This window comes from Egretta garzetta, unplaced genomic scaffold (assembly GCF_000687185.1).
Source record: "Egretta garzetta isolate BGI_Z169 unplaced genomic scaffold, ASM68718v1 scaffold85, whole genome shotgun sequence".
Taxonomy (NCBI): domain Eukaryota; kingdom Metazoa; phylum Chordata; class Aves; order Pelecaniformes; family Ardeidae; genus Egretta; species Egretta garzetta.
Window position 1 is genome coordinate 832,237 of NW_009259718.1, and position 16,980 is coordinate 849,216.

General features: G+C 43.5%; 1 protein-coding gene across 1 annotated transcript in view; it reads left to right on the forward strand.

The window, feature by feature from the left end:
• Positions 1-4,026: 4,026 nt before the first annotated feature.
• The window catches only part of MAB21L3 (mab-21 like 3), a 17,004-nt gene continuing 4,050 nt past the window's right edge, over positions 4,027-16,980 (forward strand). The window contains exons 1-4 of the mRNA XM_009639090.2: positions 4,027-4,081; positions 8,504-8,644; positions 13,337-13,628; positions 16,426-16,607. Of these exons, the coding sequence (XP_009637385.1) occupies positions 4,034-4,081; positions 8,504-8,644; positions 13,337-13,628; positions 16,426-16,607 (663 nt within the window). The 5' untranslated portion in view covers positions 4,027-4,033. The remainder of the gene's footprint in view (positions 4,082-8,503; positions 8,645-13,336; positions 13,629-16,425; positions 16,608-16,980) is intronic.

Sequence of the window (16,980 nt, forward strand, 5' to 3'; positions counted from 1 at the left end):
TATTCAGTTCTGGATATTGCCAAAGGCATGAATGAAGATATATCACAAATTCAGTATTTTTGCAGATACTAGGAAATCCCTAAATCCTCTTAGAAGAATACTTATAACCAAATGAAGACACATTACAAAGGAAATTAGCCACAAACTGAACTTCATTACAAGGTGCTATGAGATTGGCACTGAAATAAAGCAAATGGGGGGATGTAATATAGCTGAATCATTTCAGATGAACTTACGACTTGAGAAGATGAAGATACTGAAGTGTGTCTTGAAAATTCTTGAGAACAGCTGGATAAATCAATGGATCATCAATGCTCATCAAGCAGAATCTGGGGGATAGCTATGTAAGTGATGCTGATAACCTCCTGATGGATGCACAAGAGGGAAGGAAGGTTGCAGTGCCCTCAGCAAGAACTGTCTGAAGGTCAGCCTCCCTCTCAGAAATATGCCCAAGCCCCAATAGGGGCTTAAGCCTCCTTCAAAAATCAAGAGAAAAGAAAGGGATTCAGACATGTCAGAAAGGTAACCATTCTCAGTGCAGATGGGAATCTCCTTAGAAACAAGTCTATTTGGGGAATTTACTTCATTAAATTAACAAAGCTCAAAAGCTCTTTACAGGGCTCAGATCCATGATACCTGATGGATTGTGAGTTAACTAGAACTGAAGAGGCCTTTTCTGCTTGCATCTTCATGTCATTGCCTGGCTTCAGCAGGGTGCTTTGTATCTCCATGAAGCAGTCGTGAGCCTTTCCTGTCTGTTCAGTCCATGGCTGGCTTGGCTGTCAGGCTGACACTTGGGAGAGCTGGATGGGAGCATATGGCCCTGGCTGATACTCTGTGAAGGCACATTTCTGTAGCAGGTCATGGATTCCCCTGTTGCAGGGAGTGTTACCAGTGTGTAAGCTGCTCAAAAAGCAACAGTTAGCAAACGTTCTCCTTCAAGGAACAGAATATGCCTGGTCCTGGAGAAAGGAGGAGAGTCTAAGTGCCAAGAAGGGTGTTCTTTCCTCTGTGCTTTTTGAAGAGTGAGGAATGAGAAATAATTGCCTTTCTTCACTCTTGCTGGTGTGCCTGGGGCATTACGTTTTTGTAGGTTCAGAGGAAATGTTTTCTTGGGAGATTGTATTTATTAGCCTTTGGAGCTTGGGTCCATCTCAGGTTTTCTCCATTTGTAATCTTACTTTTCTATGCAAGCACTGTCAGGATAGATGCTCCCTGAGAAGGCCCAACCTGGAGCATGGGTTTGCTGCTGTAGCTTTCATGGTTAATTGGAGGAAAAACAAAAAGCAACTTGGAAATCTTGATCTTTGAATGGGGTGGGCTGCAAAATCCATGACTACTGGCTGAGGATAGATGAAGGTTTCACTGCAACAATGCTGCATCAGTTCAGCAGATCGTGCTGGAGGAGCCTGGATTCCTCCCGCTTTGGGTCTACGTCCTCTTTTATCTCTGCAGATGTTTCTGTCTCTGCACTTATCTTTCTCTTTCTTCCTTCTGATGCAGGTTTTTTCCCACAGTAATATTCCCCCCTCACACAGGGCCATCTGCCTCTACTTTTCTCCTGTGTTCTGTGCTATCTGGTCCTCACGTAACAAATGAGAATCCCTGTGATGTCCATTTCCCACAGTGAGGTCTGGCTGCTGTCTGCCATACCACCATGCTGCTTTTCCCTTTACAGAAGGGCCTGTTACTACTCTAACTAGTCCTGTGTTTTGCTGCTGATGTAAGGGCCTTTATCGGTTGCAGTATTTTCTGTCAGTCAAATAGCACTTTTCTCATCCTATAAGTAGCATAATAAAATCCACAGGCACTCGGTGCAAGTTGTCCATCTGCTACAATCTCTTGCATCCAATTCTTGTAACTGCCTTTCTCCTCCTTTCTTTGGATTCACTGAAGTCCAAGGAAATGATAAAGCAGCAAATTCTTCCAGCTGGAGCAAGAAGATTTTGGAATTGAGAAGAACCTGTTTGATGTTACATTTGATACTGGATTTCTTGTGGCTTTTTCCTCAGCTATCTCCCCTTGTACCTTCTTAACAGTGATGGTAAGGGAGAGTTATTTATTCTCTTCAGATGGCAGGAGCAGGCAGGAACTGTTGCTCAGATCCTTGGACTAGAACTTAAATATGCTTGAACATGAAACAAAAAGACAGCCATTGTCCAAGACTTTATGCCACCTTCCCTCATTATGAGGAGGGGGAGCCAGAGACATCAGACCCTCTTGGAAGAGTGCTTCCCAATACAAAAAGGGTTATAAACATAAGGTGTTTTACTGTGTACAAGACAAATGACCAAACCCATGTTCTTCATCTGTCTGCCAGCACCTGTGACTCTGGACAGCTGTCATGAGGAGAGACCTCACAGGTGGAAGAAAGTGAGACCCTTAATCTCCCCTTGCTTCCTAATACATATCTGAGGTTCTGGGTGTTAAAGTAATGTATGGTGGTGTTAAGGAAATTGTCTTCTGTATGTACACCTAGCTCCCTGAGGGAGCACAAGGGAGTTAATGTTTTAGGGACACACTTTTAACAGAATCTGACCATCCAAAGGCTCATTCTCCTCCCTTGCACACTCTGCTTTGACTTAATCCCATCCAGCCTTCCCCTACAAGTCCTTCCTAACCTATTTTTCCACTCACCTTCTTTCAGATCCTGCCTTTTGTCTGGCTTCTCCAGCAGAGCTCCCATACACTGAAAGATAGCCAGTAAGTCTTGAAATGAGCAAGGATGAGGTATGGTTCCCTAAAAATTGCATGGCTGCTCTTTTCCAGTGCCCAACTCCCATGGAAGCTGGTTTGTGAAGTAAATGCCTACATGTCTTTGTGAAGGAGTCCCCAAATCCCCAGCAAAAAGTCAAAGGCAGATGCCTGGGAGGCACAGAGAAGGGTTTGATTTGTACATTCTGGGGAATCAGATGTCCTGCAGGTATTGATACTCCATTAATGTACTTAGTATTTGACTGTTAATAAGGAACATCATGAAGGATAACTTGCAACAACAGCGTCTGCCCTGAGGTGCTTACCCAAGTGCTGCCTTTTGCCGGGTGCTGTAGGGGTAATAAATCAGTCAAGGGACATCAAAGTTCAGTTTCCAGAGGGAAATAATGATTTTACTCAGAAGTGGAGTATGCCTGCCTTAATAAGGGACACGTAGCAGCATGGGATCTCATCTCTATACTCTGTCACTCCCTTCCATGTGCTGATGCACCCTTTTTTCTAAAAGCCACCAACCCTCACTGGATCAATGAAGCCTGATCAATTGTTTTTCCCTCTGAATTGTCCATATGGGGTTGTTAGCTGAGCTGCTGGCAGAAAAAGAGAGACAGTTTTCTGTCTGTTTACTGTAAAGAAAGCAAAGCAAACTACAGGAAGGGACAGGCTGCGGGATATTTACTGTCAATACAGCCGGAGAGAGAGAGGAGATATAAGGAGAGGGGAGGAGAGGGGAACAGCGGCTGCAGACCGCAACCCAAATGAATGATCTGAGTGTAAAATACCCATGCAGTTTTAGAAGGAAAGTGGGTGGATTGAAGTCAACAAGGGATAGCTGAGAGTGTTTAACAAATGGTTTTGTGAAGGGCTAGGGAATCAGGGAAGTATTTGTGGCACACAGAATAATAATGCTGTGCACGACCATACTGAATCTGCAGTGCAATCTGAAAGGCACTTCCAGATCTGCCCTGAGACGGAGCAGTAGCTGGGATATTTTTGCATCTGCCTGCTTGCAAGACCCACCATTTAAAAGTAGTAAGATGAATAATGATGACTGAACTTAGAAAATAATAATTGGAGCTAGTTTTCCAAAGCAGCTGTATGTCACCATTGTAACTCAGACCAGAAAATATTTTTTTATTTTACAAATAGGCATACTTCCTTGCTTCTCTCTCCTCTTCTTCATCCACAGAAGAATTAGGTGACCTGAGCTTCGCAGAGCAGGAAGGCTCTGTGCAGCTCTGAGTGCCCCTCTACTTCCAGAGGCAGGTGAACGAGTGAAGAGTGAATTCACACTTTAGAGAGCAGTGAAGACCATCTTGCCATGAAACCATTCACAGATGAAGATGTAGAAATCTACATCCAGAGCAAGGTAAGGCTTTATCTGTCCAGATTTTCTGTCTCCCACACTAGGTGTTGATTCTGAAGGGTGCCAAGCTTGACAGTTAGTTGCTTGCCTGCTGTCTTCATTTCTGAGGCAAGACTGGGTGAAGTTTCATGAGAACTGTATTTCTAATGAGATTCTAGGTTTCTGTTGCAGAATGTTATCAGGGATCTCAGCTGGTAGCCTAATTTTTCAAGGTGCTTGTCCTCTTCTTCAGATGTCCTGAATTTTTGCTCCCACTCTGGAATTGCAGATGTGAGACTAGCTATAACAGCCAGCATTTAGTCTAAGGAAATGTCCTTGCCTCTCTTGTTGTCCAGTGGTCTTGGCTTGACAGAAACAAGACCAAAACCACACCGGGGTTGCTTCTAAAAAAGATGCATGTAGGAACTAGAGAGAGAGAGAGAGAGAGAGATTGTTAGAATTCACCCATCAGTCTGTTACTTCAGCTAAGGAAACTTATCTATATGCCATGATTAAAATAACATGCCTCATTAGCACATGCAGGCTGGAACATTTTCTATTTTATGAGATATTCCAGCACTTGGGTTTTTTTCCCCATTATGAAATGAAGTAAAACAGAATAAAATCATGAATGAAACAATACTGTTTAATAAAAGTAGCTCTAAGTGAGCCATAACATTTTTTTATAGCTGATGTGTTTCGTCACAGTGCTTAGCTACTTCCTATTTTATAGTCTGCTTTCCCCAACAAAATGCAAGACACCAAAGTGAAAAATAATTTCAAAATGGAAAACTGTAAGGCTTTCTTTTCTGTAAAGGATAAAATAATCTAGTACCATGAAGGGGCTGGTAAGAAAGGTTTGTTTTCTGTATGGAAACGTTTTGGTGATAAGTAGGTGTATTTCCGTAAGAACTTTTAATCTTCAGCCATGCAGTGGTGTGCACTGGAAAATCATTCCATTGGACTCTGTTCAGTGAGCTATAATAGTGAGCGCTTCTCTGAAGATTTATAAAGCAGAGCTACAAAGGAGGGAACAGAGGGAAGCCATGCACAGGAAGATGCTCATATGACTGCCATAAATACAGCGAACAGAAGCAGAGTGTAGTTAAGCGAGGCTCATAGTTGGTGATATTTTAGGTTCTACTGAAAGTCTGTTTTCTAGCAGCCCTCCAGCTCTGATGGATTCCTAGTTGCTGCCTGCTCCTGAGTCTCCTGTCCAAGTGAGGCTGCCTAACCTTCAGGAAGCCACAGTTCTGTCAGTAAAATGCTGCCTGTTTTTGAAAATAGGTCAACCACCTGGTGCAATGAATCTCTTTGATACGAAAGATTTCTTCCTTAAGCTACTCAGCAAAGGAAAAACTCAAGTGCATAGGGATGTGACTGGATAAATAAGAACAAACCTAAATGTTCTTAACAATCCCCAGTAAATCTCAGTCCTGTTTCCTTCCTCCACAATAAAACGTTAATAGACCTTGTTCTGTTTCTGTGCATTTGTTTCAGCATGATTTCCAAAGTTAAGACCTGGTAAGGCGAATGCCAGTAGGTGGTAGAAGTGGCTGTCCAACAAAGAACTCATTCTGTCTCTTCTCACAACATGTCCGTGCTAGTGCTAAAGACACCTTAGATAAATGCCTTGGCTCCTCAGAAGCTGCATTCACTCACTCATGTTCTGTCTTCTGATTTGCATGCCTTCCCTTCTGTAGGAAGGCTGTATCTTCCAACAGCGTGATTAGGGAGCTAACTGTGTTAGCAACAGCCAGCACAGTCTGTCACATGCCCTTCATTCTTTTATCCCTGCCCCAGTAATGAGGAGTACACACAGAAAGAGGTGTTTAGTGATACCTCACTTAACAGGTTTTTTGAGAGTCTATACTCTCTTAAAGATTTCATGACAACTGCTGTAGCCTAGCCAGTAGGTGATGAAGGCACAATTAAATGAGGCCAGACTGAGTTGGATGGATTCTCCCAGGATACTGGAAATGGCAGCAAGTGTTTCTAGCAGATGTTCCTTAGAGACAACGTGGCATAAGCAATGCATACAGGGGCAGTCTTAGACCTCCATCTGAGCTGACCTACAGTGATTGTGTACTTTCAACAGAAAAAGTCTGGGGTTTGTGGCTAAAAGCTCTTACAGGTAGACAACTTTCTCTACCGCTCATACCATTTGCTTGTTGGAGAAACCATTAGGTGTCTCGTTGAGCAAATCAAGCTTATTGGACTGCTTTAAGGAGTTCTTTTGGATGAGCAAAAACATGGCGGAAAAAACAACTATAGCTACAGATGGAGAAGTGCTGTAAATGAAAGCTGAGATGAGGAGGTGAAAATGAACATGGGCTAAATTTTTTGAGTATAAATTTTCTTTAAAAAAAATTTACATGTAAACTAGCTAAAACTGGACTCAGAGAACAAGGATGAATTGGAATGAGGAGGAGGGTGAATTACTAGGGATAATAAAGGGTATTATATAAACATAAGGGACTATATGTTGTTCGTATAGCAGAGAATCAGGATGTCAAGTGTAGATGAGAGGCCAGAGAAGAGAATATGATACTGATGTCTGATGTATTTTCCACTTGCAAAAACTATTCAGGCATAGTAAAAATACCGTTAACTTTGTTGGCTGGGGGGAGGTGTTCAAACTCTGCTCATCTTCAAGTCCAGTGTTAGTCAATTGCTCTTCATTGGTTAACTGGTCTTAGGTAAGCACTAGTCCTTTTTAATCCATTGTATGGTCCATTGTTGTGAAGAAGTAGAGCTATGTGTCACCTCCCAGGGCTTGGGGACACATTTCAATGCAGTATTTTGTCTGACAGTTTAGCGTTTGACATAAAGGTGCCCAAATGGACTTCTACTGAAGTGCTTGTCAGTGGTATTTTCTAAAAGGGAGAAGAGTATTGCTTAGATGCTGAAGCAGATGCCAAGCAAGCAGGACACAGGGGTTTTAGAATAAAATCACAGAATGGTTTGGGTTGGAAGGGACCTTTAAAGATCACCTAGTCCACCTCCTCTGCCATGGGCAGGGACATCTTACACTAGATCAGATTGCTCAGAGCCCCATCCAGTCTGACTTTGAACACTTCCAGGGATGGGACATCCACAATTTCTCTGGGCAACCTATTCCAGTATCTCACCATCCTCATTGTAAAAAAATTTCTTCCTTCCTTATGCTTTTGCTTCATTTTGCTTTGGTCTTTGATAATAACAAAAGACTATAGCAATTGTGTTTGACTGTGGCAATTATGCTTGATTATTCACTTTACCCAAGCTGTTAATGATCTAAACACTCTTGTTTCCTGCCTGCAAATAGCCCAACTGAGGTTTTAGTTCTAGCTTCAGGTGGGTTTTAATTTTCTGATCTAGTCCTTTCAAACCTCTCATCTGTTTCTGAATTTTGTTCTTGCCTCCAAACAGTGAGATTTAGCAGAATATGATGAGGAAAAAGAAAAAACAAGAAGAAATTAAAGCAAGAATTTCAACCAAATGAGCTAAAGCATTAGTATGCAAAAAAGCACAGTAAATGGTCTTCATATCTCACCCTGCATAGGTAATTCTGGATGAATAAGTAATTAGGAATATTTTCATGAACATCATTAGCAATAGCTGAATCTCCTCCTCACTTTGATAAATGTATAAGGATCTTTGGGAAATATTGAAATGTCCTTTGCTAACATGGTGCCTCCATGTTCCTCCTGTTGAATCTTCTTGTTCAGATTTTGAGCATCCCCTTATGCTCTATTCATTTTTAGTAGTATGTGAAGGTTCAGGTTCATCTGCATTTTTCTGAGTTGTCCATACTTCGTCTCAGTCTTTCCAAGACTCAGACCTTCCACTGAAATAATTTTTAATAAATAATTATGCTACTACTGCGTGAATTGAAGGACTATGCATCAAGTCACACAAACACTTAGTCCCCAGTGGGACTAGCTGTGGGAGATATCTTCTCACCATCCAGGAATGGACTCTCATCTGTACTTCAGATATGAAGACAGTATGGATACTTTCGACATCTTTTGTAGGCATCTAAATGCTAATGACAGGGTATCTGTAATTCTTGAAGTCTTGCCACCTCTTCGAATGAGACATATCCTGGCTCTGAGAATGGCAAGTATATGCAGGGTATTCTTCATCAAAATGTGTAAAGAATGAAACTGTAGCTGCTTGAAAGCAAATTTATCTATGAAATTAATTCCTTCCCTTCCATCCAATGGTATTGGCATAGAAATACTGAATAATGCTCGGCAGTCTTGAGTATTGGCCCTTCAGTGTTCATAAGCAAAAGATCTGCTTCATGGTAAGTTGACTGTAACAGACAAGGAATGGTTGGTTTTACTACCAGCACAGCACAGGCACAAATGTTTCAAGATGCTTTAAGTCAATTTCCTGTTTTCTGCTTGATACAAAGACTGCAGATACCTGTAATATGAAGTGTCATCTTGGAACTGACAGGTGGAACAGCGCCATTATCTGGTTTCCAAAGCAGTGGAGGAGGTGCAGAAAATCATCCAGCAACTGACTGCGGAAATCAGCTATAAGGCCACGCGATTCCAGGCTATCTCCAACTCTGGCATTCACAATGAGAATATTAAGGTATGAAGAAGAGCTCTAGTGTACTCTCTGGCAACTTGTAGGCAGTCAGTAAGTGATTTCTCCATTGTATCAGTGTCTGTGTGGATGGGTACCTCATCCAAAACACCACAGATGATGCATCGACACTTCACTGTGGAAGTTCTAGTGAGTGACTGGGTCATAGGGACTTGTGGACATCTTACAACTAGAGAAGCGTCAGAGAGGGACGGGTAAATCGGGCAGAAACTCTTTTACAGCTGCTGCTTTTACAAAGAGAGTCTATTGCCAGAGCTGTCAATCTGCAAGCAGAAGCCAAAACTCTCTGGGAGACAGAAAGAAAAAACTTGTACAGCAGTAGTGTAAGAAGAAAAAAATGCTCATGACTCATTTTTTCACAGGTGGAAAACCTATCAACTCTCTAAAAAAAAAAAAAGAAAAAAAATAATCAACCCCCCTTTTTCCACTATGAACATTAGAAAGCTCCTCCAGAAAAATACAGGGGTTTTTATTGGTCATAGATTGGAACTTGTTTTACTGGGAAGAAATGTATTTTAGACCCATTTTAGACCATCAAATACCGAAATAATAATGTTCTATCTCAGCTGTGACTGGAGAAGACTGGTTATTTCCTGTGACTACTTAACACAAGAATAACTAGCATAAGGATCTAAGAAACAGTCGCAGCAATGGCCACTTCGAATGAAAATGATCTTTTTCATCTGAAGTAGTTTACATACTCTAGCTACGTCAATCCTTACACTGAAATGCAGCCCATTATGGATCAAAACATACCAAACATGTAAAAGCATGAGTCAACTTTTGCAGCTGTCTAGGATTGAAAGGAGAGAACTCTGTGTGTATCAGGCTGCTGAAAGGATGTGGAGGCAGAATATAATCATCCAGTCCAAAATGTGTCTATTGCTCTGGGGACAAAAACATCCAGATTTATATCTTTTATGGAATCTTGTGTATCCCAGGGCATGTGGCTTTGCCAGTAGGAACGACCATAGTGACGTAAAACAGTGCCACATCCTGGTCCATGTGTTCCTTAGTGCCATAGTCTGCCATCCTCCCCTCTTACTGGAACAAACCTGCTCGGCTAATGAAGTCTGACGAGACCAGGGTTCAGGGTAAAAATGCTGTTCTGGAGAACAAAGCAGAACAAAACCAAGGCAATCTGTGCCAAGCAGCAATTTGGTATTACTGTAGGCTGATCTGTATTACATCTGCTTAAAAGAAATCCCAAAAAATTATTTTCTTAAAAAGTAACAAATTTGTTATTCAGATTTAACTGAACCCAGTGCTATAAATTTGTGGTAGTCACACTAGGAGGGCCTGGGTAATGTCCTGTAGGTATGGGGCAGCAAAGAATGGGTTAATAATTTTTTTTTTTTTTTGCTTGGGATGTTCTGCTTCCAACAAATAGAATCTTTAGTATCACTGCTGACGTAACTCAACATAGAGGAAACTTGCGTCAAGGGAAAGCCAATGTATTAACTATTGTGTTTCATTTTGCAACATCTTTTGTCCTGTCAATTAAATTCACAGGGATTTTTCAGAACTTTCGGCTTCTGATTAAAAGGACCTAATTTAACACGGTGAGGGGTCTAGATTTGTTGAGAAGCTACAAGCCTCCTTCTAAATATGTGGGGCTGGGTGGGAATATAGAAGAAAAGTCTTTAGATATTCAATGTTTTTCTGCAACTCAGGGGACAAAAAGTAAAAACCTCAAAATAAAATTCAGATGGACAAAACGGAATATTTTATTTTTAAAAATTTTAAGTGTTTGGTTTTAGTTGTGGTCCACTGTTTTTGCAGCTGTCAGCTGCGTAGGGCTGATGCAAAGGCTGTGGAGGCTTCAGTGAGGCGTAATGAGCAGGTTAGTGTCCAGAGTAATTACTGGTACAGCGCTGCCCGATGGCATTGCCAAGTGTTTAACTCTCTAATCATGGTGGGGTGGGAGATTTTCCTTTAACAAATAGGCTTGAAGGAAGCTTGTAGCTTTGCTCTGTGAATGAATGACCTGGCACATGCTTTTTCTCTGTTCTGCATACTTCTTGTTTTCCTTTCTGCTTCTCTCAGGACCAGCCAGCTTTACTGGCCAAGTGGTCAGCTATGCTTCGGGGGAAGCGCCCATTCCACCCATCCATCCAGGTACAAAGCCTTCCTGCCACCTCGTGCCTGCTGGTCCGTGTGCCTGCTTTCTCCTTGCCCACCCTCTTCTCCAGACAACTCTACCCACTTAACCGATCCTCCTGTGACTATTTCATCCTCTCCACAAAAGGCTTGTTTTTTCGCTCAAACTGTAAATATTTTATTTCTAACCTAATGCTTCTGCCTCCCTGGGATATCCTGGCCAGGATCACAAGAATGAGGTTGTATTCAATTTGTCCAGCCTACTACAGGCAGGTTTTTAATACAGCAGAATTGGCCATAAGTTACACACACAGAATTTGAGGCTCTTGTTCAAGCCCGTGACTTGCTGGGGCCCGTGGTCTGCATATGGCATGTAAGACCATCATGTGACAGAGCACAGGTGTGGGACAGGGATTTGTTTAGGCCAAGAGGACATATGCTGAGCTTTATAGTGCCATCCCCGGCCTTGTGATTTCTGGTGTTTCCTGGTAAGCCCCAGGTGGAGCAGCCTTGTGACTTGTATTTGAAGGCACTCGCATAACACCTGCAGCTCTTCCCTCTGAACTCTGTTGGGTGCCAGTGCATATGAGTCAGCATCTTGGTATGGGAAGGAATGGTTGCTACCTGCAAATGTGGCCGAGGCAGTGAGACAGTTAACTGCATGACGGCCATTGTATTTTTCCCTTATGGAGCCTAGCACTTTGTTTCTGAGCTGCTCATAGGATTTCTCAGTCCCGCCAAACCTGATTTGTGCAGGTCAGCTTGGTCTGCCATGTGTTCCAGTATCCTCCTGCCTTTAGGTGGTTTATATTGACAAAAGAAGGACTTTCTGGCATTTCCTTTGCCATGTCTGTGCTTCTTGCTGGCCATTTTTGTGTTTTGAATCTCTTGCCAGGTAGCAGAGAAGACTGGCTGCTCTCTATGGGAGAGGGAGCCCAGAGGTGAGCGTGAGGACGCAGCAGCGCCTGCCCCATGGTCCCTGGGCGAGGCAGACCTAGGGAGGGCAACTGGGGTCAAGCGAGAGTCTGGATCATCAGGCAAGCCTGTGCTGATAAGGCAGGTCTGAGGTCAAGCCAGGAGCACTCATCGGGGTCAGGATCAGGCCCAACGACAGTAACCAGGGTCAAATGTAGTCTCTTGATTGCCAGTCAAGTCCATAGTGGCGAGGTAGGTCTGAGGTCAGGCTGGGAAGGCAGCCTGCACATAGGACAACAGGGTCTATGTCCAGGTGCAGACATAGCTGTCACATGGCTGGAGACCAGCACTCCTACGGCGTAGCCTGGTGCTGAGCTGAAATGGGGGTCCCAGGCCCGTGGGTAGAAGCCCCAGAAAGGCTACTCAGGGCTGCCAAAGCCTGTTAGTGCCCTCAGGACCCTGGCACCTCTGCAGTCATATTTTAAATCAGCTGAGCTACCAGGAAGGCCACCAGAATGTTTTGGTTTATTACAGGAGAGCGACAAGGGCATTTCAGTCACCTCAGGGTAACCACCTTGCAGCAACAGCTGTCACTTCACGTCCTGCTCCTGCAGCAGCTTTGCCTTATTAATCCCAGCGTAAGTTAGGCTTGGTAGCAAGTGGAGTTGAAAAGCTGCTGAGTCAACATGATAAAAGTCTGAAGGAGTTTGAATGCCCTCTCTGAATACCTGGAGCCATGATCGTCAAATGCTTCCAAACTAGTGTTTAGAGATGTCTGGCTATGCTCCGGGACAGTATGAGGTTTCATGGTATTTGTGTCACCTTATTTATTCTCTGCAAATACTGGTTCAGCACTGGTTTTGTTGGAAAATGGTCATTCCCACAGTGAGGCCAATTAATTGGCTTACAAACATGAGGGTTTGTTGTCCATTGGTTGCTGGTTCCATCCTTACACTGTTTCTGACTTCCCTGCAGCAAGGGTTGCAGGTTCATCCAATACAGCTGGCCAAGACCTGGGTTTATTTCTGAGAGTGCCACTGCCTGTGTAGGCTCAGGCATGTCACTTGCCTCACGTCTCTGTCTCTTAAAGGACAGTCATGCAGAGTGAAACACCTGTAAAATGAATGGTCTTATTTTACTGATGTCTGTAGTGGACTTTGAAAGAGATCAGAAAAGTGCACTTTTTGCCAAGGTTATTACTACTATTGAACTCTAGGCTTATCTATAGTGACAATTCTGAGGTAATAACTTGCACTATTTTGTTTCCCTTTGCTGGATCTCAAAACACGCTCTCTGATGTTTTCCTGCTGCTTGGAAGCTGCTAGTTCTTACATCTCATGCAATTGCAGACTAGAAATAACAAGAAATGGGGGAAACCATGGCAGGTGTGGTGGCAAATCAGGCAGTGCGCTCTTGTCTTCTGTGGGCCTTCTCATCATACTCCTTCTAAGACAATTTTCTTTTAGTCTGTGTACCTCCAAAGTAACCCTCGGGCAGTTGTGGAACAGGCCCTGGCTGTAATCAGTTGCTCCTGTCATACTATGGTTTTCCTTCTCTCCAAAGCCCCCAGTTTTACCTGTTACTTCCTTAACCCTCTTTTCGATATTCCAGGCTCATGGATTTGCCCTTGTCTCCTCTCTCAATCTCTCTGCGTTCTCCTAGGTCTTAGCACCCAGCCAATTCCTCATCACTGTCCCTCTGCGCGGCCTGACTGGGTACAGGGAATGCCAGGTACGGCACTGGCGTTATTACACCGTGCATGGAGCCAAGCTCCTCTCCTCCGTGCGGGACCCTGAAGAACTGCATCAATGGCTAGAGGTGGAGCAGTTCTCAAAAAGCCTTCAGCAGTGGCATGAAACAGATGTGAACATTGAAGGCGACCTGGTTCCAGCCAAAGTCCTTATCATCTTCCGGGAGCTGGTGGAGAAGTCGATTACCTCCTGTAACCTTTCCAGTGAGTTTAGTGGGGACACGTATAAAGGGGACTGGCTGTCTTCTGCAGCTGACAGAGGGGAAATCATCACACACACAAAGTGTTTGTTTGGTTGACATGATCAGAAGTTAAAAAGCAACAAGTCCCTCCAAAATCAGGGAGCCTTTAGCCCATTTCAGTCATGCATGTAGACCTGCATTGAGGATAGAATTAAGTAGTTCTTGGCCTCTTCATACCCAAGATGTTTCTCCTTTATTAGGAATTTGGGTAGGGTCTCCAGCAACATCACCCTCACAGTTCACCCAAGTTGCAACACAGATTTTCAGAACATTTAGGAATTTGTTTGGGAAAAATCTTTTTTCTACTACAGCAGTAATCTGGGCTAGCAAGGAAGATATTATAGGAAAACTGGATACAGGAAAGGTGCATAAGTCGGAGGAGAAAGGGTTTGATGATGTTTATAGGGCAGATGATGCTCTGGGGAAACCTTAGCTGCCTGTAGCTTTCCAGCTTGGGGCAGTGGGAACTAAGTAGAAGAACTTAAGCAAAGTCAAGACAAGTACTCTTTTTTTTCCTCAGTGCCCAGGCTACCCCAGTCCTGTTCAGCAGTGGCGCTGATCCCTCTGTGAGCAATCCAAAGTGCCTGTTTATTTCCTGTGGCCATTTATACTGGCAGTGCTGATCACTGACGTAATGCAATCAGTGGTGCATGCAACATGCCTCCATAGCTGCAACATCTGTAGCAAGATTGCTGCCTGAACAATGATCCTCATGCTTAATTCTTAGCATCCTAGAGGCATGTTATAGACTTCAGCTAATGAACACTTGGCTTGGTCCAAGCTAAATAGCCTATGTCCATCTTTTCACATTAAGATACTGTGACATGATCGAATCCAGACTGTGGCGCCTCTTCTCATAGCGTGTTTCCAGGGTGGCTTTACTCATCAGCAGTCTGATATGGGTCTTCTGTATTCCAGAGAAATAGGAGTCATTTCCACTCATCTGATTGCACTCTGAATTTTAGTCACAGGAGAAAACATGTTAAAGTCAAGCTCAGCTAGATCATTGCATTCTTCTAGGAAATATTGGTTATCCTAGAAATGGAAAGGTCGATGGGGATGAAATCTCACCATTAAGGTTCACAGAAAAGACCAGATGGCATGGGCTTGCACCTGAGTCTTTACTTATGTGAAAGTCGTATTGCCGAAGTTAAAACCTGCCATTGTGCCTAGCAGCAGTGTGTCAAGTTGTTGAGCCAGGAGAGGTGCTTCCAAGGGACCCAGGGAGTGATTCTGATGTCTTATTTTGTAAGGCCAGCTGGGAGGAGATTGACACAGACGAGATGAGCTAAGATGAAGTCAGGAGGAGTAATTGATGTTTTTGTTTGTTTCTGTGAAGAATTAACTTCTTTAATCCCACAGTACAACTCAAGTTACAGAAAAAATTCCCTGATTTCATTGCTTCCCTGTTTGTTTCTTTTTAATTCTTTGAGCACCAGCAAAACCAGTTTTTGACGTGTCTCACTTTTCATTGGTGGAAAAACAGGTAGCATGGTTGCAATGCTTTTAGAAATACTGTGAATGTATTTACATGCTGACACAGCAGCTGCTCTAATGCTTTTCAGCTGCTAGGGAATCCCTGCTGAGGGCTTGGGAGTTCCTGTTTTGGTGCCAGGCTTGGCTCAGTAGGGAAATAACATGCAGATTTTACTGAGGGTTATAAAGTTCCAACTGGGATGGACTCCACTGTTTGCAAGGTAATTCAACCCTGCGCTTCCTGGAGGAGATGTTAAATTGCCATTGGAAGTAGGCAGATATTTCCATTGTCGGGGTAGATGATGTTCATCACTGTCCTTTCAAGTCTGTTCTGTGGGCTGCTTGTGGAATTGCTCCTCAGCGCATGCCAGTCAAGATGAGGTGGGTTAACACACTACTATATAACCTGCTTATGATCATCTGCTCTGTCTTTTACTTCTGCAGGTTAGCGCGTGATCACGCAATTGGCTCAAATGGCAAAGTTGAAGGGACAGTGATCCTGCCAGAATGACAGGGAAAGCTGGGGACAGAAACTTCTTGCATGAACACAGCTGGACCAACAGGAAACATCTCACTAAGTCCATTAGTTGCAGCTTTAATTCCTTTCTGCTCTTTTAGAGCACAATTGTTCCTGGAGATGAGCCACTCTTCTTTCACTGAGGCAACTTCTTTCCTCCAAATCACTATGGAACTAGCTCTTTGACACTCAGCAGTCCCAGTTAGGCAAGCAGCACTTTTTGTATGACTGCTCTGCACAACAGGCTATAAATTCTGGCATTGTCTTCTGTGCAAATGCATCTCCAGAAACAAAACTTATGGATACCCTACAAAACCTTCCAAATGACCGGCAAGGGTAAATCATTTGGCCTGATCACGAGTTCTCTGAAGGAATAAGGAGATCTTTAGATTAGAAGTGTTCATCTGGTCCCCTGTAATCTGCAGTGATCTCCTTGTACTGTACCACTAGAAATGTTAGGTTGCACCAGTTGTCCATCTGCATTTTTAAGAAGCTGGTCCTAGGATTTAAGAGGAGACACAGAGGAAAACAAAAGCAAGGTAACTGAGTGTAAAATTGAGAACTTGGTTTCTCCTTCATCATCTTCTTGTTCTCATTCCCCGGGCTAGAATAAGATGATAACTTTTTTATTGTATTCTGCTTATGGCACTGAAGAGAAAGTGTTAAGACATAACAATAGAACTGCAAGGCCCTAGACAGCCCTTTGCTTGGCTTGTGGAAAAGGACCCTTTCCTCTTTATTATCTTTTCTTGCTGTTCCTTTGCAGGTAAAGTGACAGTGCTGGAGAGCTTCAGCTCAGTGGTCCGGGTGGCTGTGGAGACATCAGAATCCCAGGTCGAGGTGGAGCTGGTCCCTGCTGTGGAGATTCCAACTTGCTGGCCCAAGAAGGCCCGGTGGCCTCGTTGCCTTAAGCGTTGGCCTTCCCAGGAAAAAGTGCAGTGCATGAAGGTGAACAGTGTAAAAAGCACTATTAACTCTGTGCTGGGATTTACCTCACAGATGTCTGATAGTGCTGACAGTGGTTTCCCAACTGAAGGACTGCATGGCAGGCAACAGCATGGTTGGAAGGTGTATTCTCTAGAGAAGCAATATTTCAAAGTATTGTCAGATTTTACTGGGACTTTTTTCCCCCCCCTATGGTGGTGAATTCTATGGGAGAAAACCAGTTAACTGTTTATTGCATGAGTCTCTCGCACACAGCTCTGCCTGCGTAGCTCAGTGTTGCCGTGCCTTGTTCTTGCTGTTCTGCTCTGCCTCATGTAAGCCTTCTGCAAATGGGCTGCTATCTTGCAGTTTTCCCTCCAGCCTAATCCCATCTTTC